Consider the following 25,838-nt stretch of genomic DNA (forward strand, 5'->3'; position numbering starts at 1 on the left):
TTTCACATTTCTTTAAGTGATGCGAAATGTACACTTTTTTACCAGATGTCAACACATTTCTTTGTTACGATATATCGAATGTACACATTTCTTTGTTAGGATCTGATATGTCAACTATAAACATTTCTTTGTTACGATATATCGAATGTACACATTTCTTTGTTACGATATATCGTATGTACACATGTCTTTGTTACGATATATCGAATGTACACATGTCTTTGTTACGATATATATTGAATGTACACATTTCTTTGTTACGATATATCGAATGTACACATTTCTTTGTTACGATATATCTAATGTATACATTTCTTTAAGATATATCGAATGTACACATGTCTTTGTTACGATATATCGAATGTACACATGTCTTTGTCACGATATATATTGAATGTACACATGTCTTTATTACGATATATTGAATGTTCACATGTCTTTATTACGATATATTGAATGTTCACATGTCTTTATTACGATATATCGAATGTACACATTTCTTTGTTACGATATATCGAATGTACACATGTCTTTGTTACGATGTATCGAATGTACACATGTCTTTGTTACGATCTGATATGCCAACACCTGGTAATGTTACAAAACGCCCTGGGCGATGGTTGCTCATTCTTCGCGTCAAGGATCAATGGTGGTGGTGTATTTTTTTTTTAAATCGCTGTCTAACCGTTTGTCTGTTCGCCAGTGCGTGGCTCACCAGCGCTGACGTCACGGTTATAGAAACCGTTTTATCTATCATGGCGGCTGGCGAATGCGGAGATCGATCGTTGGCTTGATGTAAATGGGGGTAGGTCACCGTATATTTACCCCCCCCCCCTCCTCCTCTGGAGCGGAGGTCTACATTTAGTGACTGGTGAGGGAGGGTTGATGTGAGTACATTTGAGCTCACGATGTAGGCAGTGGGTTGAAGGTGTGTAAGCAGAGAGGTAAAGATGTAAGCAGTGAGTTAAATGCTGAATATATAAGCCGAGAGTTTTAGTTGAAGGAGTAAAGCTAGATATAAATGACAAAAAATATGCTAGCATTTATTTGAAGGTTAAAATAATTTTTAATAATCAAGGTATTTTTATGAGTTTTGCCGCATAGAAAAAAGTAAAATTGCCGATTTCTCTCTAGTCTAGATTAATACCATAAACGTTAATCTTTTATTCCCCCAAACACAAGCTCTAACCCCCTCCCCCATACACACATACCTCCTCACACCCCCCACTCTACCCCAAGTAGAGCAATTACGTGGTGATTATGTCCCTTATTCAGCATCATTAGTGTTGAGCTAGTGGCTATTCAGAGTTTACAAGAGAGAAACGTTTAAATCTGGGGGTTCTGTGGGGTGGGGGTAGAGTGGTAGGGATAAAGGGGTGCACGTTTGGTGTGCTCATGTGACTGTTTTAAAAGGGAGGGGTTATGGAAGGGTGGGGAGGGAGGGAATTTGGGAGGAAGGGATAATTGTTTCGAGCTGTTGTGTTCATGGGGAGAGGGAGGTGTGGATGTGTTAAAGTGATGGTGTTTGGCGTAGTGTGTTGTATGCTTTAGAATGTATGTGCTTTAGAATGTATGTGCATGGTACTTTGTTCTATACGATTCTTGTATTACATACGGGCATTTCGAGGTTTCTATATTTAGCTGCTTCTTAATTATGCCAACAACAAAAAAAATCTCGAATCCCATTGCAATTGCTTTTCAACAGAGAAATGGGAAATGTGATTAGCGCTTGTTTGAACGAGTTTAGATATCCCAACATGCATTGCATACCTGAATACTTCCGTTATATTTGCCACACGAATCGCCAGCTTACACGTTAGATGTAATGCAAGAATCTCAAGCTTACATGTAATCTCAGACTATGTATATGTTGCAGCATATGATGCTATGAGATTAAGTACTAGAATGGAATCGAATAAGTTCTGTGGTATCAAAATTTGAGTTTAGTCGCTTGTGTGGTCACTACTCCTCTGAAATTCTTGCCATCGTTTATTTATTCTATTCACTAATTAATTAAGCTGATTAAACAAATGCGTGCGATAGACCTGGACATTAAAATTGCATAATTAACGTTGTATCCTACATATTTTGCTTTGTCACTGCAAGTTTTAGAATTTAAGCCAGTAAACCCAGCCTGAATTCACTTCTAAACGTTTAGCTATGATGGCGTAACTAGGGGGTGTGGTAGTTGCCCCGCCCCGTGATGCATTTAATTAAACAGATATATTAAAGTAATGGAATAATCGAATTTATTCCTAAATGTGCGGACGTGAAAGCAGCCCAAAATCGTCATTTTGCGCCACCACCGATTGGTTAAGCTACGCCATTGCTTCTCGATTTCAGTTATACTCTACTCCCTCTACCTCTCATTGAGTGTTTTTACTCTTAGTTTTATAGCCGTCACAAAGATTCTTATCAGCGTTTGATTGAAAACTATTCGCTGTGAAACGACCTCTTTAGGCCAGTGAGTTAAAAAAATGTTAACTCAATGTTAAAACTATCCTACGTTCCAGCCAATGAGATGGGGCGACCTCGTTTCAGCATTAAAAGCTTGCATTCATTGGCTAAAATACGGACTTTTTTTTAACTTTCATTCATCATTGCAAAATACTTCGTCCTGGTTTAGCACACGTAAATACATTAGCAAAGCCTTACATCCATTAAAGGGTGATTTTTTTTTAAAGTATAAAATCAATTAATTAGAATAGAAACGTTGCTAATGAATAAAGTGGGAATTAATCAAAAGATTAAATTAGTGTGATGTAGTTAACCCATACTACATTAAAAGTAGATTTTAAAGTAAAATTTTAAAAATAGGTAGGTTTTAGCTTTTAGAAAAGTTTTAAGTTAGCTTTGCAAAGTTGTAGTTTGGGTTCAATGGTCAACATCTCCATCGTTTAATGTATTTTTTTTTTTTACATATTTTAACAATTGTATAATGGAAAAGGCCGATATTCATGAAAGGCTTGATCGAACTTAGTTGGATGAAGGCCGAGAAAACTGAAACACCCAGCACCCTTAACATTATCACAAGAATTATATAATAGAGTTTTGTTGTATTTTTATATTTAAAAAAAAAACGCGTTAAAATTCGATGGCCCTCGGTGTATAACCAAGTCAACCCCTCTCGAAATCCGCCACTGCTATAAATTAAAGAAAAAATACACCGTATTCTGCAAGATTGGGTTGTTCCTCGACTGTCTATCAACTACTTCTGTTTTTACTTCTATGGTGTTTTTTTACCTCTACTATTTGTTTCCTTCTTTGTTGACTGTTACCCATTACACCAGCCTCTACTATAACCACGTCACCCTAGCATTACATAAGCCCATTTCTGTCAGAATCTAAGCCCTCCATTACCCAAGTCTTAACCGCCTTGGAATGGGCGGTCTAGGTGACGTCATTGCCCAAGTACAATGCCAGGTCAAGCGGCTAATACAAACGGTTGTTCTCAAATCACGCGAGAAACTCGTGCAAGTCGAGACCGACGACTCTCGTACAATTTGCAATTAATGGTGTCTCCCCCCCCCCTTCCCCCACTTTTCAAAGTATTGTTCGTGTTTCTCATGCTCCACTAAAAAGACAGTCTTTTTCCATCTATAATGACCTACAACCCATTCTCTTTAAATCCAGTGACCTACTGACTTGTCGCTCTCTTCGCTGACCTACTTATGCGCTCTCCATTGACCTACTGATTTTCTCTCTCCATTGACCTACTGATTTTCTCTCTCCATTGACCTACTTATTTGCTCTCTCCATTGACCTACTTATTTGCTCTCTCCATTGACCTATTTATTGCTCTCTCCATTGACCTACTTATTGCTCTCTCCATTGACCTACTTATTTTCTCTCTCCATTGACCTACTGATTTGCCCTCAAATTCAATGCCCTCAAATTCAATGCCCTCCGATTCACTCTTTCCTGTTTTTCTCTCTCCAATGACCCAACTGTGCTACTACCTCGAAAACAGCTCACACGTGACTGCCAGTGATTAGTCAATTAATTAGACTAATTCGCCACACCTCAGATCACGTCATGCTTGACTTATCTGCCAACGGTTTACCCTGACGGTCCATACATCATTGATAACTGACCCTGACAGTCCATACATCATTGATAACTGACCCTGACAGTCCATACATCATTGATAACTGACCCCGACGGTCCATACATCATTGACAACTGACATATAACCTTGAAACATCACTAGCTCACCATGTCCACAATGTGTTTATCAATAAATTATATTTTTATTATGTTAAGTGTAAAACATCTCTCTCAAATGTCAGTAGGTTTTTTGAATAGTTATTTTTAATGACATTTTTTTTTACTTCTACACAATTCTTGTTGCTATGGAAACGGGTATGAGCCGGCGGTTTTAAAAATTATTTTGTAGTGTGTTTTAACGCCGGTTGAATAATCGTGGGATATTATATAATTTAGTGCTAGTGTATCAGACTGGATTGGTTTGTGCGACTGTATGAGATTTTGTCCGGCTGTATCATGCATTGTCCGCTTAATTCGTGTTTTTTCCGGTTGTTTCTTCTCCTGGTATTTGATAATGCTCTTTCGTTGTTGTTTTTTTTTAAATTCTTTTTCCGGCTCTGTTAGGCGTTTTCCGGCTCTGTTTGGCGTTTTCCGGCTCTGTTTGACGTTTCCGCCACGGCTTTTGTCAGCACATTCTATCCAATATTCTTTAGACTCATGTGGCACTGTCGCAGCTTGTGTGCAGTGTTTCTTTCAGACATTTTTTTTCCGGGAATGGAGGGGGGGGGGGGGCATATGAAACTTTCGGGGAGGGGGAGGGGGTGCATTTAAATTTCTGGCGGGGGTGGGGGGGGGGGGAGAACAACACTAGTTTGAGTATATTTTCTACATAAATCATGTTTTCTATTCCGTTTGGTGGGGGGGGGGGGGCATGAATCGAGGCCCCCAAGAGATGCCTGAAACTCAGCTTGTTCGTTGGAGTTATGTCATACGATTACCTACACCCCCCCCCCCCCCGGCATCACACTATATTGAGAGCCTCTCATGTATTGGTTATGTGTTATAACAAAAAAAATCATTGCAATTCGTCATTCAGCCAACACATGTGACAGAGCTATTTTTAGCTCGTGTGTTTTGCTCCCCAGCCATACAAAACGTGTTGTTGTTTTTTTTTTAAAATCCCGCTCACATCAAATACGTTCTAAAAATAGCTTCGATATAAATAAGAGATTATCACGTGTTCGCTATTCAGCGATGTGTTAATGTACACACTATGTAGAAACAAAATTGTGACAGTAGATTTTTTTTTAAATGGATGCCGTAATTCTCGTGTGTGTTGGATCGTGTCTATTTATAGCTATTGATAATGTAATGATTCGAAGTGTGTTGTAAAAGTGTGGTTCAGTGGTCATTCTGCTGCGGTCTGTAGACGGGGTCAAAGGTCAGTAGATTAACGCCCGGGTCGGCTAAAGTCAATATTCGGACATGGCGCATAGTCGTGTGTGTAAACACTAGAAATGCGATGTTTGGGTTTGTTATCTAGGTGGAAGTTATCGCCCTTTTATACTTGTTGTAATAGTGAGGGGAGACAATATGTGAACATTTAGATTTTTATCTAACTATATTACGAAAATTTTACAGCTAAGTATTAGTTTTTTTTAAGCTAAAAGTTTTCACCAATAACGATACTCTTACCTTCAGCATTTGGATTAGGTTTAGGTTTAAAATTTAAGTACATTATGCGAACGATGTGTACATTTGGGCAGCTGATATGGAACACACTTTCACCGGCATTTTTAGGTATTTAATTTGACGGAGTTTGTAGATTGGTCACTTATGGTGGGTTAGGGTTAGGGCAGTGGGAGATTTTAGGGAAGGGGGGGTCTTAGGTTAATGTATCGTTTCGTACTTATGTATTTATACAAAGACAGTTTTGGTCGTTGTTTTTTTTTTTTGTTTTTTTTTGTGTGTCTGTATTAGTTTAGGTTTTCAATGCTTTTCGGGTGATGTTTTATGTTTTTCAATGCGTTTCTTTATTCGGGTGATGTTTTATGTTTTTCAATGTGTTTCTTTATTGTCATGTTTTATGTTCAAAGTGTTTCTTTATTCTTGTGATGTTTTATGTTTTTTGTTTTTTTTATTGTCATGTTTTATGTTTTTCAATGCGTTTCTTTATCCTTGTGATGTTTTAAAACCCCTAAGCCTACTTGCGTCACCAGCGGGGTAATAATTGTTGTATTAATAATTGATGGAAACGGAGCAAAAATTTTATAAGCGGCGTGTGAATCTATTGAACTATAGGGTATGTTGTTGTTGTTTTTTGTTTTCAATGTCTGTTTGATGCACCCTGTTGTAATTTGTTAAAGGCTGGAATGTTATCGTGTGCGACGCGAGTCTAGACTTAAGACGCGGTTTCAACGTTGACAAGAAGAAAATATAGACAATATGTGCGTTGAATGTTTACTTTAAAATGTATCATGCATCGTGCAAGATTATTTCTGAATAGACAAGATATAAGTTTATTGTGCTTCAAATTAGGTATAGGCCTATATTCTCATTCGGGTTAAATATATATACATATAATATAGGCTCATATGTCTGTTTGGGTAAGAGTATAACTAGACCAAGAGGTAGACACTATTCCAGTATATGCTGAAGCTAATTGTCATACTAGTTAAAACCAGTGGAGCAAGTGAAGTAGAGTTCACCAGTTTCTGTAACCTCGGCATGTAAAGGGATAATGTGGCCAGCACTATGCCCGGTCGCCTTAACTTTCAATAACGTGAGTTAGGTTTCCAACAAGTCTGGGTGGACTCAGGAACGTTCTACTGACTTGAACTCGGATTCGAGCTCAAGACTTTCGGGTTAGCAATCTAGCGCTCTACCTCTAGGCCACGCCATTCCATAAACCCCACAGACTTCTTTAACCACACATATCAATCGGTCAGACGCACATTTCTCGACCAGAAGGTAGGCTGCTGGTCAATAGGTCACCTGGGGCATTATCTTCTGACTTTATGGCTCAGATATAGACGGGTCAGCACAATAGCAGACTGTAACAGATCCAGGCTTGACCTTATTGGTGGATAGCCTTTGGTCAGATTAGCTGGACCACGCGCTAGTCTGACCGCACGCCATAACCTTTTCTTTCTTTCACCTTTGACCACACAAAGAATCCATTTGTAATGGATTTTTTTTTGGCCAGATAAAACTTTCCATATGGGAGACTTAACACGCGACTTAACATCAAGGGGGGGGGGGGGGACTTTTCTTTAGACGAAACAAGTTTGTTAGGGGCGTATCCGGGCGGGGAAGGCGACTCCCCCCCCCCCCAGGTGAAAACCTTTCTGTTTATGGCTGGTCAAAAGTCAGTTGCGTCACCGGAAGTAGGGTGAAATTGTTCGTGTGTGTGTGGTGGGGGGGGGGGGGCTTTTAACTGACAATTTAAGCTTTGTAAGGAGGGGAGAAAGGGGTGGCTTTCATATGGTCTATCGCAACGGTCGCACCGGTCATTTGATGTCCGGAACTGTTTAATCATGTGACCAAACAGGAAATACAACTGTTTATTTTGAGCCCCCCCCCCTCCTCTTTGATATGCTTATAGCTTTTAGATGTTAGTGCCGATCATTTGAGTGTACCGTAAAGGCAAAGATTTCTCTGCCTGCTGCCTAAAGCCTGCATAATATACAGAGACAGGAAATGGATAAATACAAATGGTAGCTGCAGTGAGGTTAATGCATTTAGTAATTAACATACAGTGTTAGTTTCATCACTTATTAAAGATAATTACTGGTACAATGGACGTTTCGACTGTAGGTCTTCTTCGGCAGTCAACAGTGTGGTTAAGATTAGACAAAACGACAATCTTGTGACATAATTTTGGACTTAGCTCGACAGTGAAAACACGTCTTGTCTAAATGCCGCGGTATCCTAAAGAATAACTTGATAGAAACAAACACTTTTACCTTTGTTCAGATACTATATAGCACGGTCATCATCCTTAGCTCCTAACACATACGCACTCACAGACGAAATAACAAAATGCAGTTAAACTAAAACGATACGTGTCTAGTAGTTAGGGTTAGGGTGCCAATATATTTAAATTGATCCAAACTCTACCTACACTAACCGATGGTTGAATCTGTGGTAGATGGTGCATCTACGGTGGTCTGTGTTTACCAGAGGTACTCACCTACATCACCCTCCCCACCTCCCTTACACGCACCACACCTCCCCAACACGCACCACACCTGTCTCGTCCGGTTACGGTAAAACACAGTCCAGCTTTGTCTGCTTCAGGTGTTAATAACTTTGACAGTTGTAGATACGTTGTTTGTCTGGGCTTGTTTCTAACACCTTCCATTGACTCAGCCACCCCCCCCCCCCTCGCCGCATCCTCCAATCTCCACTTCACTTCCATTTTTTTAATTACCAACTGCATCTACTAGTATAATAATCATTTATGTTACTAGGCGCCATACTTGTTAAAGTTGAACATCTATGGTATAATATGGGACACCAATAAACTTTTTTTTGGAGAATCTCTGATTGTGGTATACGAAACCTACAATAGACTAAAACTTAAATAATTATCTTAGTTAAGTTTGTTATTTGTAATTTGAGGACCGATTAGTGAGTAACGTCAATTGTTTTAAACAAAATTTGCAGTCTGTTTCTTTTTTATTTTGTTGTTGTTTTTTTTCTGACAGACTTCCGGTCGCTAAGTTTGTTTGTTCATTGTGGATGAATGTTGTAATCTATCTACAGGAATACTGTTTGTGTGTGTGTGGGGGGGGTGTAGCTTTTGAGCCGTGTAAACATTTCCGGCAGGCTATTCAGTCCGTGTTGGATGACGGACGCCGTGTTCACGTCTGACACACACACACACACACACACACACACACAGCACACACTGACCCAGACTGACGCGCAAACATTGCGGTGTTTTCTCTCTCGTCAGTCGCAGTTCGGCCAGCGTCCGAGCGATTTGGTTGGCTGATTCTCCTTACACTCACCGCCTCCCCTTTTCATTCAAGGCCGGACACAGCAGTGTCAAAACCTTGACCCTTCGGCCAAACAACACGGCTGACCTTGGGAACGTAGACGAGTTATTTGCTAAAGAGAAAGGGGGAAAAAAATTATTTTTAGCCCTCGAAGGGGGAGGGGGAGCACTTGGTATCTTCGCTTCTTATTGGTTCATCTTTAACGTTATTTTCCCAAAGTTTTTATTGTTGTCGTGTGTGACGCACTGAATGAACACAGGGGGAGATAACTAGAATGGTCAAACAGTGTCAATCAGACTTATTTCCCCTGTGTAAGCCGGGCTGTCAAATTTGGATCAACTTGGTGCTACAGTGCAAGTAGTGTGTTGTTTTTTTTTTTCTCTGTGCTGAGTATTTCTCTTGGATTATTTACTGATTCGATCGTTCAATGATGAACTGCCTCAGTGCGAACTCAGAGGAGGTACATTTTCTTTTTTTTTAATTTATAAAACACACCTGAAATCAAAATGTGCACAAATCGATTTATTTACTAATATTTTGAGCACCATTTGCCTTATTTTTTTTCCTGGCATGTTTGCACAATTGTTCTTCTTATACTAATGAGGCCTACTTTTTATAAAATATGTTTAGGTCCTAGGCCTATCATATTTTTAAAGTGTAGCGCCTATTTTGTGTGTGGTTCGTTTTAATCGTTTTTTTTTTGTTCCATCTCTTTGGTAATGCGATTTCGAATATTTGGTCCAGAACTTAAAACAATATAAATTATACGTAAATATCTGCAAAATAAATGAAAAATGTGTCGGCCTAACCCAAAATTTCCCCTAAAAATGATAATATTACAATAATGCACAATGGCTTTCCTACCACTGTGTTACCCAAAATAAATATCGATCTAATAGACCTAGGCCTAATTAACTTTCTTATGTGACTTGCCCCGACTATTTTAATTTTTTATAAGCCTAATCCAAATTGATAATTAGTCTATTCGATTAGCTAGCCTTAATTTATTATTAATTAAGCTTTGTTTAGATTTGTTTAATTCTCGTGGGATATGATGTTAGTCCGTAATCTAATTTTCAGAAATCCCACTGGCGGCAGTAGCTAGCAGATTATTCTAGCCTATTGGCAGGTAGTGGCGGCACTAGCTGGTGTATTCTATCCTAGTGGCGGCACTAGCTGGTCTATTCTAGCCTAGTGGCGGCAGTAGCTAGCTGGTCTATTCTAGCCTAGTGGCGGCAGTAGCTAGGTGGATTATTCTAGCCTAGTGGCGGCAGTAGCTAGCTGATTATTCTAGCCTAGTGGCTGGTAGTGGCGGCACTAGCTGGTCTATTCTAGCCTAGTGGCGGCAGTAGCTAGCTGGTCTATTCTAGCCTAGTGGCGGCAGTAGCTAGGTGGATTATTCTAGCCTAGTGGCGGCAGTAGCTAGGTGGATTCTAGCCTAGTGGCTGGTAGTGGCGGCACTAGCTGGTGTATTATAGCCTAGTGGCGGCAGTAGCTAGCTGGTGTATTATAGCCTAGTGGCGGCAGTAGCTAGCTGGTCTATTCTAGCCTAGTGGCGGCAGTAGCTAGCTGGTCTATTCTAGCCTAGTGGCGGCAGTAGCTAGGTGGATTATTCTAGCCTAGTGGCTGGTAGTGGCGGCACTAGTTGGTGTATTCTAGCCTAGTGGCGGCAGTAGCTAGCTGGTCTATTCTAGCCTAGTGGCGGCATTAGCTAGCAGGTTATTTTATCATTGTGGCATCTCTTATAGATTGAACAAACTACGCTTGTTGGTTATAATTTTAGATTCGCGTGTCTACTACGCTAGTTATTCGGTTACATACATATCTACAGAAGCAAAGGGGGGGTAAGTCTTTATTGAAAGTACCCCAGCTTTGATGGGTACTCGATTTCCGTTGAGGAAAGTAAAGACGACTGGGCATAGAACTGACCACATTATCGTTTCATTCGCCGAGTTGAAAAACACCTTGAATTCTACTTCATCTACCCAAGTGACAGCCAGGTCCAAAAGTGTAACTATTAAACAGCTTAAGCGATATCACTTACTACACAATAACTTAAGCACAAAGTGAACTCTGTACCAATAGTGCCAGGATTGGTCACTTTTTGACTAGTGAAGGAAGCGCTCTCATGGTCACCAAATGTGACCACTCCAAACATATTTTTTTTTCCTAGATAAAAGTTTGCTTTTTACGTTTACATCAAACATCACGAAAACAGCAAATGGTTTGGTCGCAAAGTTGTTGTAAATTTTTTTTTTTTTTTTTGCGAGTCTAATTGTTGATTAACAATGATATGCAGTAGGTTTAAACTATTAGCTTAGATAGGTTTAGGCATTCGAATAGAAGGCGTGGTAAAATCACATACAAAAATCCCGAATAGATAAGTTAAAGGCGATCACAGATGACGTAAGTATTATACATCGATCGCCATGTTACTACAAAGTACTTAGATACGTTTTAAAGAGATTTTCTTATTTGGTTGATGAATTTGAACCTGTACAGCTTCAAAGGTTACCACGCCATTGTCCTTAAATAGTTACTGCTCCGATGACCTTGAACCAAAGGTTACAGATCTGGTGACCTTGACTCGATACAACTCTGATGGAAATTAAACAGCGTTCAAATCAACCAGTCGTAACTTTTTTACTGTTAAACTCTGCTTCACCTACTCCATGGACCACCAGATCCCCCTTGTTCTAAACACAAATAACCATCTGCTTCCATTCCTATCCCCACTAGTCTTTGGCAACTTGAGCCATTCCGGCTAGGCTGCGGCTTAGAAATTAATTTGTTTTAGTCGTTGGACTTGGACCTATGAGGCTAATTTATTCTAAGTACACTGTAGATTTGTGTACGGCTGTGAGATTCATTTATCTTAACTAGCTTTTCGGTTCATGTCTCGGCGATTTACTTATTGTTTTTAGAAGGTAATATCCTCATTTTTACTTTCTCGTATATACGAAGTATAGAGAAAGTATTGTAATCGTGCAAAAAAAAAAATCGAGATTTTTACAAATCTCGACGTTTTACACCTCACTGATACGGAAAAACATAATTTTGCAATCTTGTCCGTATGTCTGTGTGTCTGTGTGTGTGTGTGTCTGTCTGTCTGTCCGTGTGTAAACACGATTACTTGAGAACCGTTACAGCTAGGTTGATGAAATTTCATATATAAGTATTTTATCAAAATCGTAGATCCGTATCAACTTTTGAGCGATTTCCGATAACCGGAAGTGGTACTTTTCCTACTTTGAATTTTTCAAAAGCCTATAACTTGAGTACTATTTCAGATAGATAAATGAAATTTCACATGTAAGTAAAAGATCTAATTCTCTACCTTCTGTTAAATTTTGAGTAATTTCTGTTCACCGGAAGTAGTAATTTACGCTACTTCCGATTTCTCAAAAAACTAATGTAAATTTTTAAAGTACTAATAATATTGCGCACTATTATGCGCTTTTTTATTTGGCGTTCACTTGGTGTGCAATTAATTTGTCTACGAGATTTTATTCTATTTTTAAAACTTTAAGAATTTAAAATGGATTAAAAATCATGTCTATAGCCCGAGTTCCCATCCCCTGTTATTTTATATAAGAATATTCGAGAAAGTTTAGGGGAGATCACTCCCAAATTTATTTTCCTTCAAATTTGACATTTGTTATGTTCAAATTTGACATTTGTAACGTTCAAATTTGACATTGTAACGTTCAAATTTGACATTTGTAACGTTCAAATTTGACATTTGTAACGTTTAAATTTGCTAGAAATTTTAATTACTGTTGAATTATAGACTACCAAAATAAAATTTATAGCATTAGGTATACTGTTTGTCTCCACATCTAAGGTGTTTGTAGTAATGCACGTCTCACTAAACCTTTATTTTTTTAATGTATTTAATATACATTTAATATTTAACAGCCCCCAGCACAATAATCTTTTTTCTTCTACTTTGTTTTAACTCTTCGTTTTCCTATTGTTTGTGTCGATTCATGTATTTCTGCTAGTGGGTTGTTTAAACCGTGACCAGTATGTACAGTTGGATTTAGTAAATTTTCATATTACCAACACACGGGGAACAGCGTGGTCAAATCGTAGAGCATACGACTGCTAATTCGAAAAGTTTAGAATTCAAATCCGGGTTCAAAGTCCGTAGAACATTACGTAGTTCACTCAGCTGTAATGGGTACCCAACTCACATTAGAGAAAATGAAGACCACACTTCCATTCATAAGACAAAGACATAAAAGGTGAACTCTGCTTCACAAGCCACAAGGGCCGTCAGGTTTGAAAGGGAACCTTAACCAATTTTTAAGTTTCTATTTGGTCTCCATATGCCTAATTTTTTTTTTTTTTTTTTTTTTTTTTTTTTTTTTTTTTTTTTTTTTTTTCTTGAGTTATAGGCCTGCGTATCGTTTCTTCTGAACATCCTGCACATGCATGGCGCCCCTCTTACCATTTTGTTGGTGGCATTTAATTTCTGTGTTCTTGTTATGCATGCTGATTTATATTTAATGTTGAACTAAAGCCACGTATATCAAGCTTGCTGCTATTTATATGGATTTATTATTTATATCTTTTATATATTGAACGAACTCTTTTCTCTCGACACATCGAAGTATTTTATATACGTCTTTAACGGGTCGATTTACCTATGTCAAGGGAAGTAATTTTACAAGCTGGTGCTTGATGCTTTCCCTTCCCCTAGCTTTAGACTTTAGAGCTTATAACATATCACATAGTTAACCTAACGACATGATGTAAGGTGTTTACTATCGAATCTCTTAACCCGAGTACAATGGGAGGGGTGGGGGTACTTAATAAGGTAGATTATCATCCTCACGTCCTTGTATTATCTTAGCCAGGGGTCTCCAAACTACGGCCCGCGGGCCGGATGCGGCCCTCGAAGTCCTCTCATCCGGCCCGCGGAGATCTTTTTGTCCAAGGAAAAATCGTTTGTTGATGATAGCTGAGGAACTGTGCCCAGAAAAACCAAAGACATGTCTGGAAGTAACTGGCCCCCGAACTCAAATTTGATAGTTAATGCGGCCCTCGGACTGAAAAGTTTGGAGACCCCTGATCTTAGCGAAGAAACTGGGTGTAAGTTGAGTTTCGAACCTGTCGGCCGCACGCGACAGGTGAAGTAGAGTTCACTTGTTTCTGTGACCTCGGCATATGAAGGGAAAGAATGGTCAGCATTTATTTTCAGCCGTCTTTACAGTCTCTTACGCGACTGTGTGTGCCTGGTCAGAAAAATGTCCAACATTCGTTGATTTGATTTGACGTTCCCATTCACGATGTTAGTAAAACAGTTGTCATGGACCCCCCTCCCCCCCCCCCCCCCCCACCACCACCTCCATGTATAACCCCAATCAAATCACGTATTTATGTTTTATCAGCACATCAACTTATCCTTGGCTAGTTTGAAGCACAGGCGTGCCATATTGAACACGTAAATTGTAGGATATAATATATTTGGCAATTATTTCAACAGTTTTATCTGACACAATTTTTTCTTTTATCTTCTACAGTCCACCAAAAGCAGAAAGCTACTGCGCTTTAGCCCAAAGCTCCGCAAACGGAAGTCGGAAAAGGGCGTCCATGGTGTAGGCATGGCAACCGGTAACGATGGCCATGTTCCTAATGGTCTTAACGACAGAGAGCGATTAGGTATGTGTTTGAACCTTTCTGTGACGACTGTCTATGATTATTGGTCTTAACGACAGAGAACGATTAGGTATGTGTTTGAACCTTTCTGTGACGACTGTCTATGATTATTGGTCTTAACGACAGAGAGCGATTAGGTATGTGTTTGAACCTTTCTGTGACGACTGTCTATGATTATTGGTCTTAACGACAGAGAACGATTAGGTATGTGTTTGAACCTTTCTGTTACGACATTCTATGATTATTGGTCTTAACGACAGAGAACGATTAGGTATGTGTTTGAACCTTTCTGTTACGACAGTCTATGATTATTGTAATTTGGCCGGGATAGACGACTTTTTTTTATTCCCCAACTCAGACCGTGGGCCAGTTGATTTCATCTTGATGCAACTTTTAAACTGTTTCATTACTTTAAAGTTCGGCTGAATACTTTATAAACCACAAGTTTGCTTCAGGACCCCCCCCCTCTCCTCCGCGTGGACGAGATAGAAAAATATACGATTTTTATATTTTTTAAAACGTATACTTTTAACTAGTGTCCGCTCCAACCCCTTAAAAATTTAACTTCCCTCGCCCGCCAAGAGAAAAAAAATGTCTGAAAGAAACACTATTAGCAACGGAAACATGACCTCAAATACAACTAGTTCAAAACCATTGTATTTACTGTAATGTCTTTGTTTTGTTGGCTCATGTTCTTGAGTAATTTTAATATTTGAAACGATGACTAACATTTGCCATACGAATACAACATTGAACACATTAAGTAGGACACACTTTTTCTATAAATAACTTTTGGGATTTCCGGGAGAGTCTGCAAAGACGAGATTAATTCAGTTTATTTCCGTTCCTAGTGCGCTAAAGTGCGTGGTGGTGGTGGGGTGGGGGGGGGGCATGGTTGAGAGTATCTTGTAAGAGTAAGGTGTAGCGATGTGTGTTCCCAATTTTTAAGCTAATCAATTCGTATTTTTGACACACGGTCCCGTTTCAACGCACATGAACATACCAGTACTAGTACATATGAACACACACAGATTCGCACGTGCGAACAGACTCGTACGTGTGACGTCATCCATAGGCACAAACACGCACATCTAACAATGATTACTCACAGTCCAAGCATGTTAGACCTAGAACTATTAAATTTAAATTGTTCTGTAATCGTAACAACTCCTGTAGCGTTTATCATAGCTAATTCTGTACTACAATAAAACTCAAACCTGAATAAATGAATTTTAAAACGATACCGAAGATTGTATCTAAGTGTATATCCTTACCATAATCTCCGACTAACTGTAACAACAATACCGATAATAATATCGATACGCTGATCCTAATCTTTTAACCTTAACATCGATGTCAGCAATAGTATCGATATCCTAACCTTAATCTCTGACTGACTCGAACAGCGTTACAAGCAGTGGTATCGATATCCTAAACATAATCTCCGAATCTGGCCTTAATTGCCATACCAGCAATGCTATCGATATCCTAAACGTAATTTTTAACTGCCCCCTAAAGCTATACTTGCAATAGAATCGATATTTCATATATTTTGTCAACATCCCAGCCTTCACCCTAACCATGACCTTGTCCCTATTCGTCGCTTTAACCGTGATCTGGGCCTTAATCCTGACCCTAACTGCAGATAGTCATAGAAACCAACCACCCGATGTGCTCCTGTATTTTCCTGTCATCGTTTTACTGAAAGTGTCTTTCAAACCCCCCCCCCCCCTCCCCCCTCGGCTGTTTATTGTATGCAGTCTTGACTGCTAGCGACCTTGAACTTGGGTTGGAGTGGGGCAGAGAAAAATGGGTTGAAAATTCCATACACATTCATCACGATCCATGAGCGACAAGGTCAAGGCTGAATCTGATTGAATCGAAGCAGCCAGTTAAAGGCGTGTTTACTGCTCTGACGATGTGGTTTAATAGTTCCGCTGAGATTTAAGCGTTGGGGAATTTTTTGCCGAAACAAAATAATAACGCTAGTTCGGTCGTCCATGTTAGTAATGTTATACTTTAGAACCTGACAGTCAATAGTGTAGGTGAAGAAGAGTTTACATGTTTCTGTGACGGCGGTAAATGTAGGGATAATGTGTTCAGTGCTATGCCCAGTACGACTGTCTCGAGTTCGGATCCCGTGCTCGAATCCGTAGGACGTTACTGAGTCCACTCAGTTCTGATTGGTACCTGGCTCACGTTAGGTAACAGCAAAAGACGGCTGGGTATGGCGCTGACCACACTATCACATAATAAGCCGAGGTCACAGAATCAGGTAAACTCTACTTCAGCTGCACCACGGATAGCCAGTTTCTAGAAGTAAATTTACTTTTAATATACCCAGCATGAGGCAGTTACCCACCAGAGCTGGGTTTACTCAATTATGTAAACAAAAAATTAATTAAATTTCAATGGGATTTCCTGTTTAAAAATGTGTCAGTTGTATAGACCTTAGTCCAGGGGTGCTTTTTTGTTTTAATTTTAATAGCGGATTCGGGCCGCACCCCCTCACACCACCTTCTGTGACGCCATTAGGCTGTTGTGTTTTCAGTGCCAAATAAAAATGCTAATCGCTTACGAACGAGAAGCTACTAACTGTGTACAAAAATACAGGACAAGTTTACATTTAGGTCTTTTGGGAAAGGTGGGGGAGGGGTCGCGCGGTTATCATTTGTATCCTGTGCAAATAGAACATTACTTCTTATGAATAATTTCCTGTAATAAGTATACACCATTAGGTGATATTTTTTTCTTTGTCTTATTTGGCCTTCTATTCGGTTCTACTACGTCTATTTACTCACAAACATTATGTAACCGTAATTTGTCTCGCCAAAGTCGATGTAAAAAAAACTTGGCATCGTTCAAGCCACTACCCTTTCTTGTTCCCCCAATTGAGAACCATCGCATTTGCATAGATTAAGTAGCCTCAGTGCTCACCCGGTACCCGACTCATTTAGCAGGTGACGTACAGCTAGACGGTACCCCCCGCTGGTACTGAAATACCAAGGGGAATAATTTGGTCCGAATTTGCAATTCTGCTATTCTAGATAGATCAAGTTCGCTAGTAGCCTCCCTTTTTCCTTGTGTGTGTTTTTTTTTGGGGGGGGAGGTTGTTGTTGTTTTTTTTTTTTATTTTTTTATAGTGTACGAAGACCATAAAAGTACACACAGACATGCATGTAACAGGAAACAGTGCAGTATGTTTCGGCCTTGTGGCTTCGTCGGCGTAAACAACAAAAAACACAAGACGCTTTCAGCTTTTTTTTATATCCACTTGACACGTTCACGTGTATCTTAAATATGAATTTAAATTGATGGAGAGATAGGACACAAGATTAAAACATACAAGTACTTTTCTTATGCTTGTGCACACAAACGCATGCATGCACAGACACATGTGCATGCATGCATACACGCACATATGTACACGTATGCGAAATTATGTAATTAAAGATAAGCAGACAAAAACGGAATGTGTTCTGATACTTAATTATTCACATACCTACGTACAATAATTCACATCTCTTGTCTTCGCTGCGAGGTTCTCAATTCTCATGTCGTCATGTCAGAGGCATAGCGAAGGGGGGGGGGGGGGTACATATGTCCCCGGGCGCCGACCCTAGGGGCGCCAAAATGGGTTGAAAAAAATTAAAAGCTCATTTTAGTTGCAGTTTTGAATTATAAACTTGCAAAATATGAGGGGGGGGGTGCCAAATTGAAAGTTTGTCACCGGGCGCCAGGAAGGGTCGCTACGCCTCTGTGTCATGTACACGTCATTAAAACAACGCAAACTTCTACCTACGTCACCAAAACAACGCAAACCTCTACCTACGTCACCAAAACAATACGTCACAAAAACAACGCAAACTTGTACCTGGTGCCAAAGTTCGCTGGCTCCTAGCCTGGTGTGTTTCCTTGTCTGTTTGCTCATGTTTGTTCATCATGCTCAGCACGTGCGCTCGTTAGCATGTGCAATCTTCGCGAGCTGACACTTTCTTATAAACACTTGCTTACAGACACTTTATTATAAACACTTGCTTACAGACACTTTATTATAAACACTTGCTTACAGACACTTTATTATAAACACTTGCTTACAGACACTTTATTATAAACACTTGCTTACAGACACTTTATTATAAACACTTGCTTACAGACACTTTATTATAAACACTTGCTTACAGACACTTTATTATAAACACTTGCTTACAGACACTTTATTATAAACACTTGCTTACAGACACTTTATTACAATTGCTTACAGACACTTTCTTACAATTGTTTACAGACACTTTCTTACATCAGTTTACAATTTTTAATTGAATATAAATGTAATAAACCTCATACATTTACACAACTTCTACTTAATAGATATTTTCCACCTATATTTTACTTTATTACAATATTACACTACATCAGTTGTGCTTTCAACTTTCTACAATAGCCATTTTTGTTTGTAAACATTTACTGTACTAGATAGCCCCATCCTTTCATCATACCGCAACAAAAAGTGTTATAAATATTTATATCCACGCCTTTAAGACAAAGCTTAGTGCCACCTCGCCTTGACTGCGAATCCATAGACAATACCGGTAATCGGATACTCTCCACATAAGTACTCTCTCTCTCTCTCTTGGAAAGAAATAAGAAATCGATTATGGAGTGTTACGAGTATCGAGTTGTTATTAGCGTGTCGGCGTACAAGATCTATTGATATTGTAATACGGGGGATTTGATGCTTGACTTCCCTACTACCCCCCACCCCCACATCGATCTTAATGGAAATGTCTGCATTTGTAGACATGGGGGTGAGGGGGGGGGGCTAAGGGAGATGACTTAAACTAGTATCAATGTGGGATAAATAAAATATATTTAAATAAATGTATATAAATATGATTGCTCAAGTACTAAAGGGAGTTATTTATAATAATAAAAGGAAATAATTTTTTGTAATAATAAAGATATATTGATGTTATATTGATGAAGAATACATTTGATTATAATGAAATCATTTAATTCAATAATATAATAACTAAGTTGAGTTTAATATTCATGGGGCTTCCCGGGATTTCCTGTTGACTTGAGCCAGGAACCGAACTCGAGACTTTCGAGTTAGCAACTGTGTAATCTATTCCTCGAACACATCGCCACCCATTGTTTGTATTTTCCTCAGTGGTTTAATTAAATCCGTATTAAAACATTTGAAACGAGCTGATTGTTTTACTGTAGCGGGCCGCATGCTGACCGCGGGCCGCATGCAGACCGCGGGCCGCATGCTGACCGCGGGCCGCATGCAGACCGCGGGCCGCATGCTGACCGCCGGCCGCATGCAGACCGCGGGCCGCATGCTGACCGCGGGCCGCATGCTGACCGCGAATAACACCGCTTTAATTATATTTGTTTCATACAACCCAGGTTTGAAATTGATCTCAGTTTTTAATCATGCAATTATTTTTTTTTACCCAGCCTACGCTATAAGACTCGTAGTTTATTGTTTAATGGATGCGCGTACACAATAAGGAAAACACCCCAACGAAATGGCATACGCCGCGGCCTGACGGGATAGTTATCATGACATTTAAATGTCATCGTGGCGGGGACGAACCAGTCGCTCGGAAAAAACAATGTCGATACCGTAAAATTGACGTGTCACGCATGGCGTCATCTCGCGTGCCGGCCGCGTGTAAAAGCTAAATTTAGAATCCCCGGGGTCAACCTGACCTAACCTACCCGCGAACGGGTTCGATTACTAGTATATTTTTTATTTCTACTGTAGATATTCCGATCCATATAAACATTACATGCACGGTGGTGGTGGGGGGAGGTTATCTACAAATGACATCGTTACATGCACGGGAAGGAGGGGGGGAGGTGATCTGTACAGGATATCGTTATTTTAGCTGCTTTCCTCTCCCATCCTCTAGATCATGACCATGTCACAAAATGTCAGTCCTCGCTCCTCCCATATAGGGCTTGTAAGTAGGTCACCAACCAGCTCTACGGCTCAATAAAACCTGCATGAGCCATAGAACTGGTTGGTGACCTACTTACCAGCCCTATAGCGAATTCGCAGATTTATTTCCCGTCAACATAATGAACTCTACGTCTTCCCTTCTCCCCCTACATCGTCACCAAACTATGGGCCTTCCCCGGCTACGACCCCTTTCTAAGTGTGTGAAGACATTTTTCAGTGCTAGATTCAGTCTCGTCATCTGTTCTATATTTTATGTCTAGGTAAATTTATTTCTCCTTCGTACGTCCATGTATCCCGTCACAACAACGGAACAGAAAATATATTCGTAGTCTCTGAAGTTCTCTCTTCATTCATCTGTCTGTCAGTTCGCATCCAATCAGTACTTCTTTAGCCTCTCACAACCTGTCAATATCTGGCCAAATCGGTCTTCCATACAAAGCATCAAAACTTTTGCCACTCACAACCTGTCAATATCTGGCCAAATCGGCTTTCCATACAAGTTGTCAACACTTTCTTTGCGTAACCCGATAGCCTATTCTCGTGTGAATCGTTACTACAGTGCTACGTGCTAGAACATTCTCACACATGTGACGTATTTTGCTTCTAGTCTACGGCATTTTGCGTTTGATGTTAAATGGTTGTATTAAAAAAATGTACGAATTGGCAGCTTATAAATATTTTTAAAAATAGAAAATTAAGTTCCGTTTTCTGACCCGACGGTCCATGGGGCAAGTGAAGTAGAGTTTATCTGTTTCAGCACTATGCTCAGTCGCCTTTACTTTCCCGAACGTGAGTTAGGTACCCATCAGAGCCGGGTTGACTCAAGGACGTTGTGAGCAGTCTAGAGCTCTACCTTAAGGCCTCGCCGTCCTCACTCCACACACATCAGACTCCCACACACGGGACTCCCCCACACACACGATCCCACCCCCCACAGGACTCCCCCCCCCCACAGGACTCCCCCCACACCCACACACATCGGACTCTCCCTCACGCCAAACTCGCCCTCACACAGCACTCCCTCCCCCCACACACCGCACTCTTCCACCGCACTCTTCCACACACCACACTCTCCCACACACCACACTCTCCCACACACCACACTCACCCACACACTATACTCTCCCACACACCACTCTCCCACACACCACACTCTCCCACACACCACACTCTCTCACACACCACACTCTCCCACACACCACACTCTCCCACACACCACACTCTCCCACACACCACACTCTCCCACACACCACACTCTCCCACACACCACACTCTCCCACACACCACACTCTCCCACACACCACACTCTCCCACACACCACACTCTCCCACACACCACACTCGCCCACTCTTCACACTCTACCACTCACCACACTCTCCCACTCACCACTCTCCCACTCACCACACTCTCCCACTCACCACACTCTCCCACTCACCACACTCTCCCACTCACCACACTCTCCCACTCACCACACTCTCCCACTCACCGCTCTCCCACTCACCACACTCTCCCACTCACCACACTCTCCCACTCACCACACTCTCCCACTCACCACACTCTCCCACTCTCCACACTCTCCCACTCACCACACTCCCCACACACCACACTCCCCACACACCACACTCCCCTCATTTTAAAATCAAATCCAACTCTTCTCTCTACCGTAGAAGACAGACGTAAAAAAAAATCGGATGCCTACCTTTAACTCAATGGATCGATTATCGCTTAGACGGTATCGATTTTACCCGGGGCCGTGGGCTGATCACCAGCCCACAGACCGCCAAGCTGGGGTATTAAAGGAAAATGAAGGACGAGCAGCTAGCCTCGGACATACCGATAACGTGAGTTATACGGGCCAGCCAATTGAATGTTTGATCTCGTACCCCGTGACTTGCGGCAGCCAATCTCCGCGGAGATGGAGGACGATAACAAAACTAATTCATCGCGTTTGACTCGGGTTAATTATTCATGGGGTCTAATTGACCTGTATTCATTCAAAAGATTATGGTTTCTCAAAGCCAGGCTACGTGTTTGCGTTGTTAAAATGTGATTTATTTATTGGAGTTCGTACTTTTGATTTCGGTAGCAGTCGGCAAGTTGAGAAGTAGATCGTCTCAAATTTTAAAGTTTGTAAAACGTACTAGAAGATGGAGGCTCTTGATGAAATTCTAGTTCATTTTTTAAGCGTGTAGGCGCCGGGGAAAAAAAACTTAATTAATAAGCCTTGTTTATTTGTGTATCTGTTAATGTGGTGAAAGGAAAATACTTGCTCGCATCAAGGACTCTTCTAAAAAGTATGGTTACCATGGCGAAGGCGGCCATCTTGAAAAAAACTTTTTGTTGAGTATTTTTACTAGGTAGGCCTACTTGACGCAACTAATACTTGCTCGACATTGTGTTGGCTATGCCAAAGACACGATTGACTTTTTGTACTGGGCAAAGATGCCTTGTCTTTATCGGGGCATAAATGCCTTGTCTTTACCTGAGCACGAATTCTCCTGGTATATACTGGGCATATCTGCCTTTATATACTGGGCACGACTGCCCTGGTGTGTACTGGGCACAACCGTCCACTATGCCCATCACCTTTCAATACCTTTAGTACAGTAGCCCTGATTCTTGTGATAAATCATGACCGACTGCAGGTTAGGTTTTGAGTGTACGAGAACCTATCATTCTTAAATCCTATCTCTTTACTTTATGTGTAGAGCTGCGAACATAAATATACGACCCAACTCGAAATATCTTGCACTTTGGTAAAAAAAAATTATAAATGTTTTAGAATCCTAAATACCACAGCCTTCTCCAACCCCCCCCCCTCCCCCACTATCCACACCCGTTAACTTATTCAGATCCTGATGTCAGGGGACATCTTTAAAAAATTCTTATGTTCAAAAGTTCATCTTTAATATTTAATTCAACCCCTCCGTCAAAAAATGCGCTAAAGAGTAGAAGATGAGGCATTTTAAATTTCATTCAGCTTCCCTCTCCCTACACTCTACACTCTTCCCCCCCCCCCCTCCCACACCGTCCATCTCATTGGTTCACGCGCTTGTGTTTTGATTCACCAATCGTTCAATGTCAAGGCTGATATGATTAGCTGTAATCAATTCTTGAAAAAGAAAAGAAAATTTGGGTTATGGGATTTAGTAGGTGAAGGAGAGTTTATCAATGTCTTGTCTCCATGGTGAATTATTGTGTGTTGGTAGTAACCCTACGTTTATTCAGTTTAATATTGGCAGATCACTTACAGCCAAACATCCACCTTACAGCTAAAACATCCACCTTACAGCTAAAACATCCACCTTACAGCTAAAACATCCACCTTACAGCTAAAACATCCACCTTACAGCTAAAACATCCACCTTACAGTCAGAACATCCACCTTACAGTCAGAACATCCACCTTACAGCTAGCTAGAATGTCCACCTCCTTAAAGCTAGCTAGCTTAAACATCAACCACAGCTAGGTAGCTAACATCCACCTCTCTTTTATCTAGCTGGCTAAAACATCCACTTCCTTACAGCTAGCTTAAACATCCACCTCCCTTATAGCTAGCTAGAACATCCACCTCCCTTATAGCTAGCTAGAACATCCACCTCCCTTACAGCTAGCTAGAACATCCACCTCCCTTACAGCTAGATAGAACATCCACATCCTTACAGCTAGCTAGAAAATCCACCTCCTTACAAGTTAACATCCACCCCACCACCCACCCCCATACATCCATAACATCCACCTCCCTTACAGCTCTTTCTACTCCAATCCCTACTCCCCCCACCCCACCCCTAACAAAAGTTCACGTCTATTTAAAAAAAAAAACCATTGTCCCCCGCCCACAACTCTGACAGCTGTACGATGTCGAGGCTGGGCCACATTGGGTCTGCAGCATATCATATTGGACACATCCAGGACAAGAAAATCGTTCCTGTCAAGTTGAGGTTTCTATAAAATCGTCATTCTATTTTTGTTCCGTAATGTTCTGGCACGTCCATTTACTGAGAAAAATATGAGCATGTTGAACAAGTTGTCGACCCTTAAAATATTTTTTTAATGATGAATTTGAAATGTTGGCCTATATTATTTCCACTAAAGTTTCTATTTTCATTTAGTATTTTATTTAGTTTCGATCTAATCCTGTTTAAATCAACACTACTACGTTGATACCAAACTGTCATTAAGACTTCTAGTAGCACAACCCACACTCACCACCAAAACCATACCATCACCAAGACACCACACTAACTCCAAGACACCACACTACCTCCAAGACACCATACTACCTCCAAGACACCATACTACCTCCAAGACACCATACTACCTCCAAGACACCATACTACCTCCAAGACACCATACTACCTCCAAGACACCATACTACCTCCAAGACACCATACTACCTCCAAGACACCATACTACCTCCAAGACACCACACTACCTCCAAGACACTACACTACCACCAAAACACCAATACACCACAGACTCCAAAAATCACAACATAGCAAATCACCACAACACAGCAAATCACCTTAACACAGCAAATCACCACAACACAGCAAATCACCACAACACAACAAATCACCACAACACAGCAAATCACCACAACACAACAAATCACCACAACACAGCAAATCACCACAACACAGCAAATCACCACAACACAGCAAATCACCACAACACAGCAAATCACCACAACACACCTAATCACCACGACACCTAATCACCAAAACACCTAATCACCAAAACACCTAATCACCAAGACACCACATTACCACCAACGTGCGGAATGACACTCTTCCTTGCTACATTCGGCGTTACTTTCCCTACCCTAACAAATAGATATATCTAAAAATAGCCTCCCTAGACAACATCCATCCATCTACCACACAACCACCGCCGCCTCGCTTAATTCCTCGCTACCACAAACACCACCACCCTGTAACATACCATCAAGATGGCCGCTAATTACATTGGCATTGTCTGGAACACAAAACTTGATCCAACCACGTTTTCTGTTTCACGCCCCCCCCCCCCCACCCACCCCCACCCCTTAGCTGTCCACACACAATAGCTTTGACCGGGCTATCAATAATACAACCTGTACATTACTTTCTCGAGTCATCTAAAGGTACTAGTCAACTCAACACTTGAGCGTTATAGCATTACTCGATTGGCTCCCGAGTAGGCTCTCGCGTCCCCCGCTGGGGATTCCC

The 25,838-nt window shown here is 40.8% G+C and overlaps 1 protein-coding gene across 6 annotated transcripts in view; it reads left to right on the forward strand.

The window, feature by feature from the left end:
* LOC131935677 (calmodulin-A) overlaps positions 1 to 25,838 on the forward strand; it is a 124,160-nt gene that overhangs the window by 80,378 nt on the left and 17,944 nt on the right. For 3 of the 6 annotated variants that reach the window (XM_059292197.1, XM_059292195.1, XM_059292196.1), the window contains one exon: positions 14,519 to 14,657. In XM_059292197.1, coding sequence (XP_059148180.1) covers positions 14,519 to 14,657 — 139 coding nt within the window. Of the gene's footprint in view, positions 1 to 9,209; positions 9,451 to 11,893; positions 11,918 to 14,518; positions 14,658 to 25,838 lie in introns of those variants that run through there. The other 3 variants (XM_059292198.1, XM_059292199.1, XM_059292200.1) reach the window with 2 other exon arrangements.

The sequence above is a fragment of the Physella acuta genome, unplaced genomic scaffold (assembly GCF_028476545.2).
Source record: "Physella acuta isolate Inbredline_101_S28 unplaced genomic scaffold, ASM2847654v3 ptg000152l, whole genome shotgun sequence".
Lineage (NCBI taxonomy): Eukaryota > Metazoa > Mollusca > Gastropoda > Physidae > Physella > Physella acuta.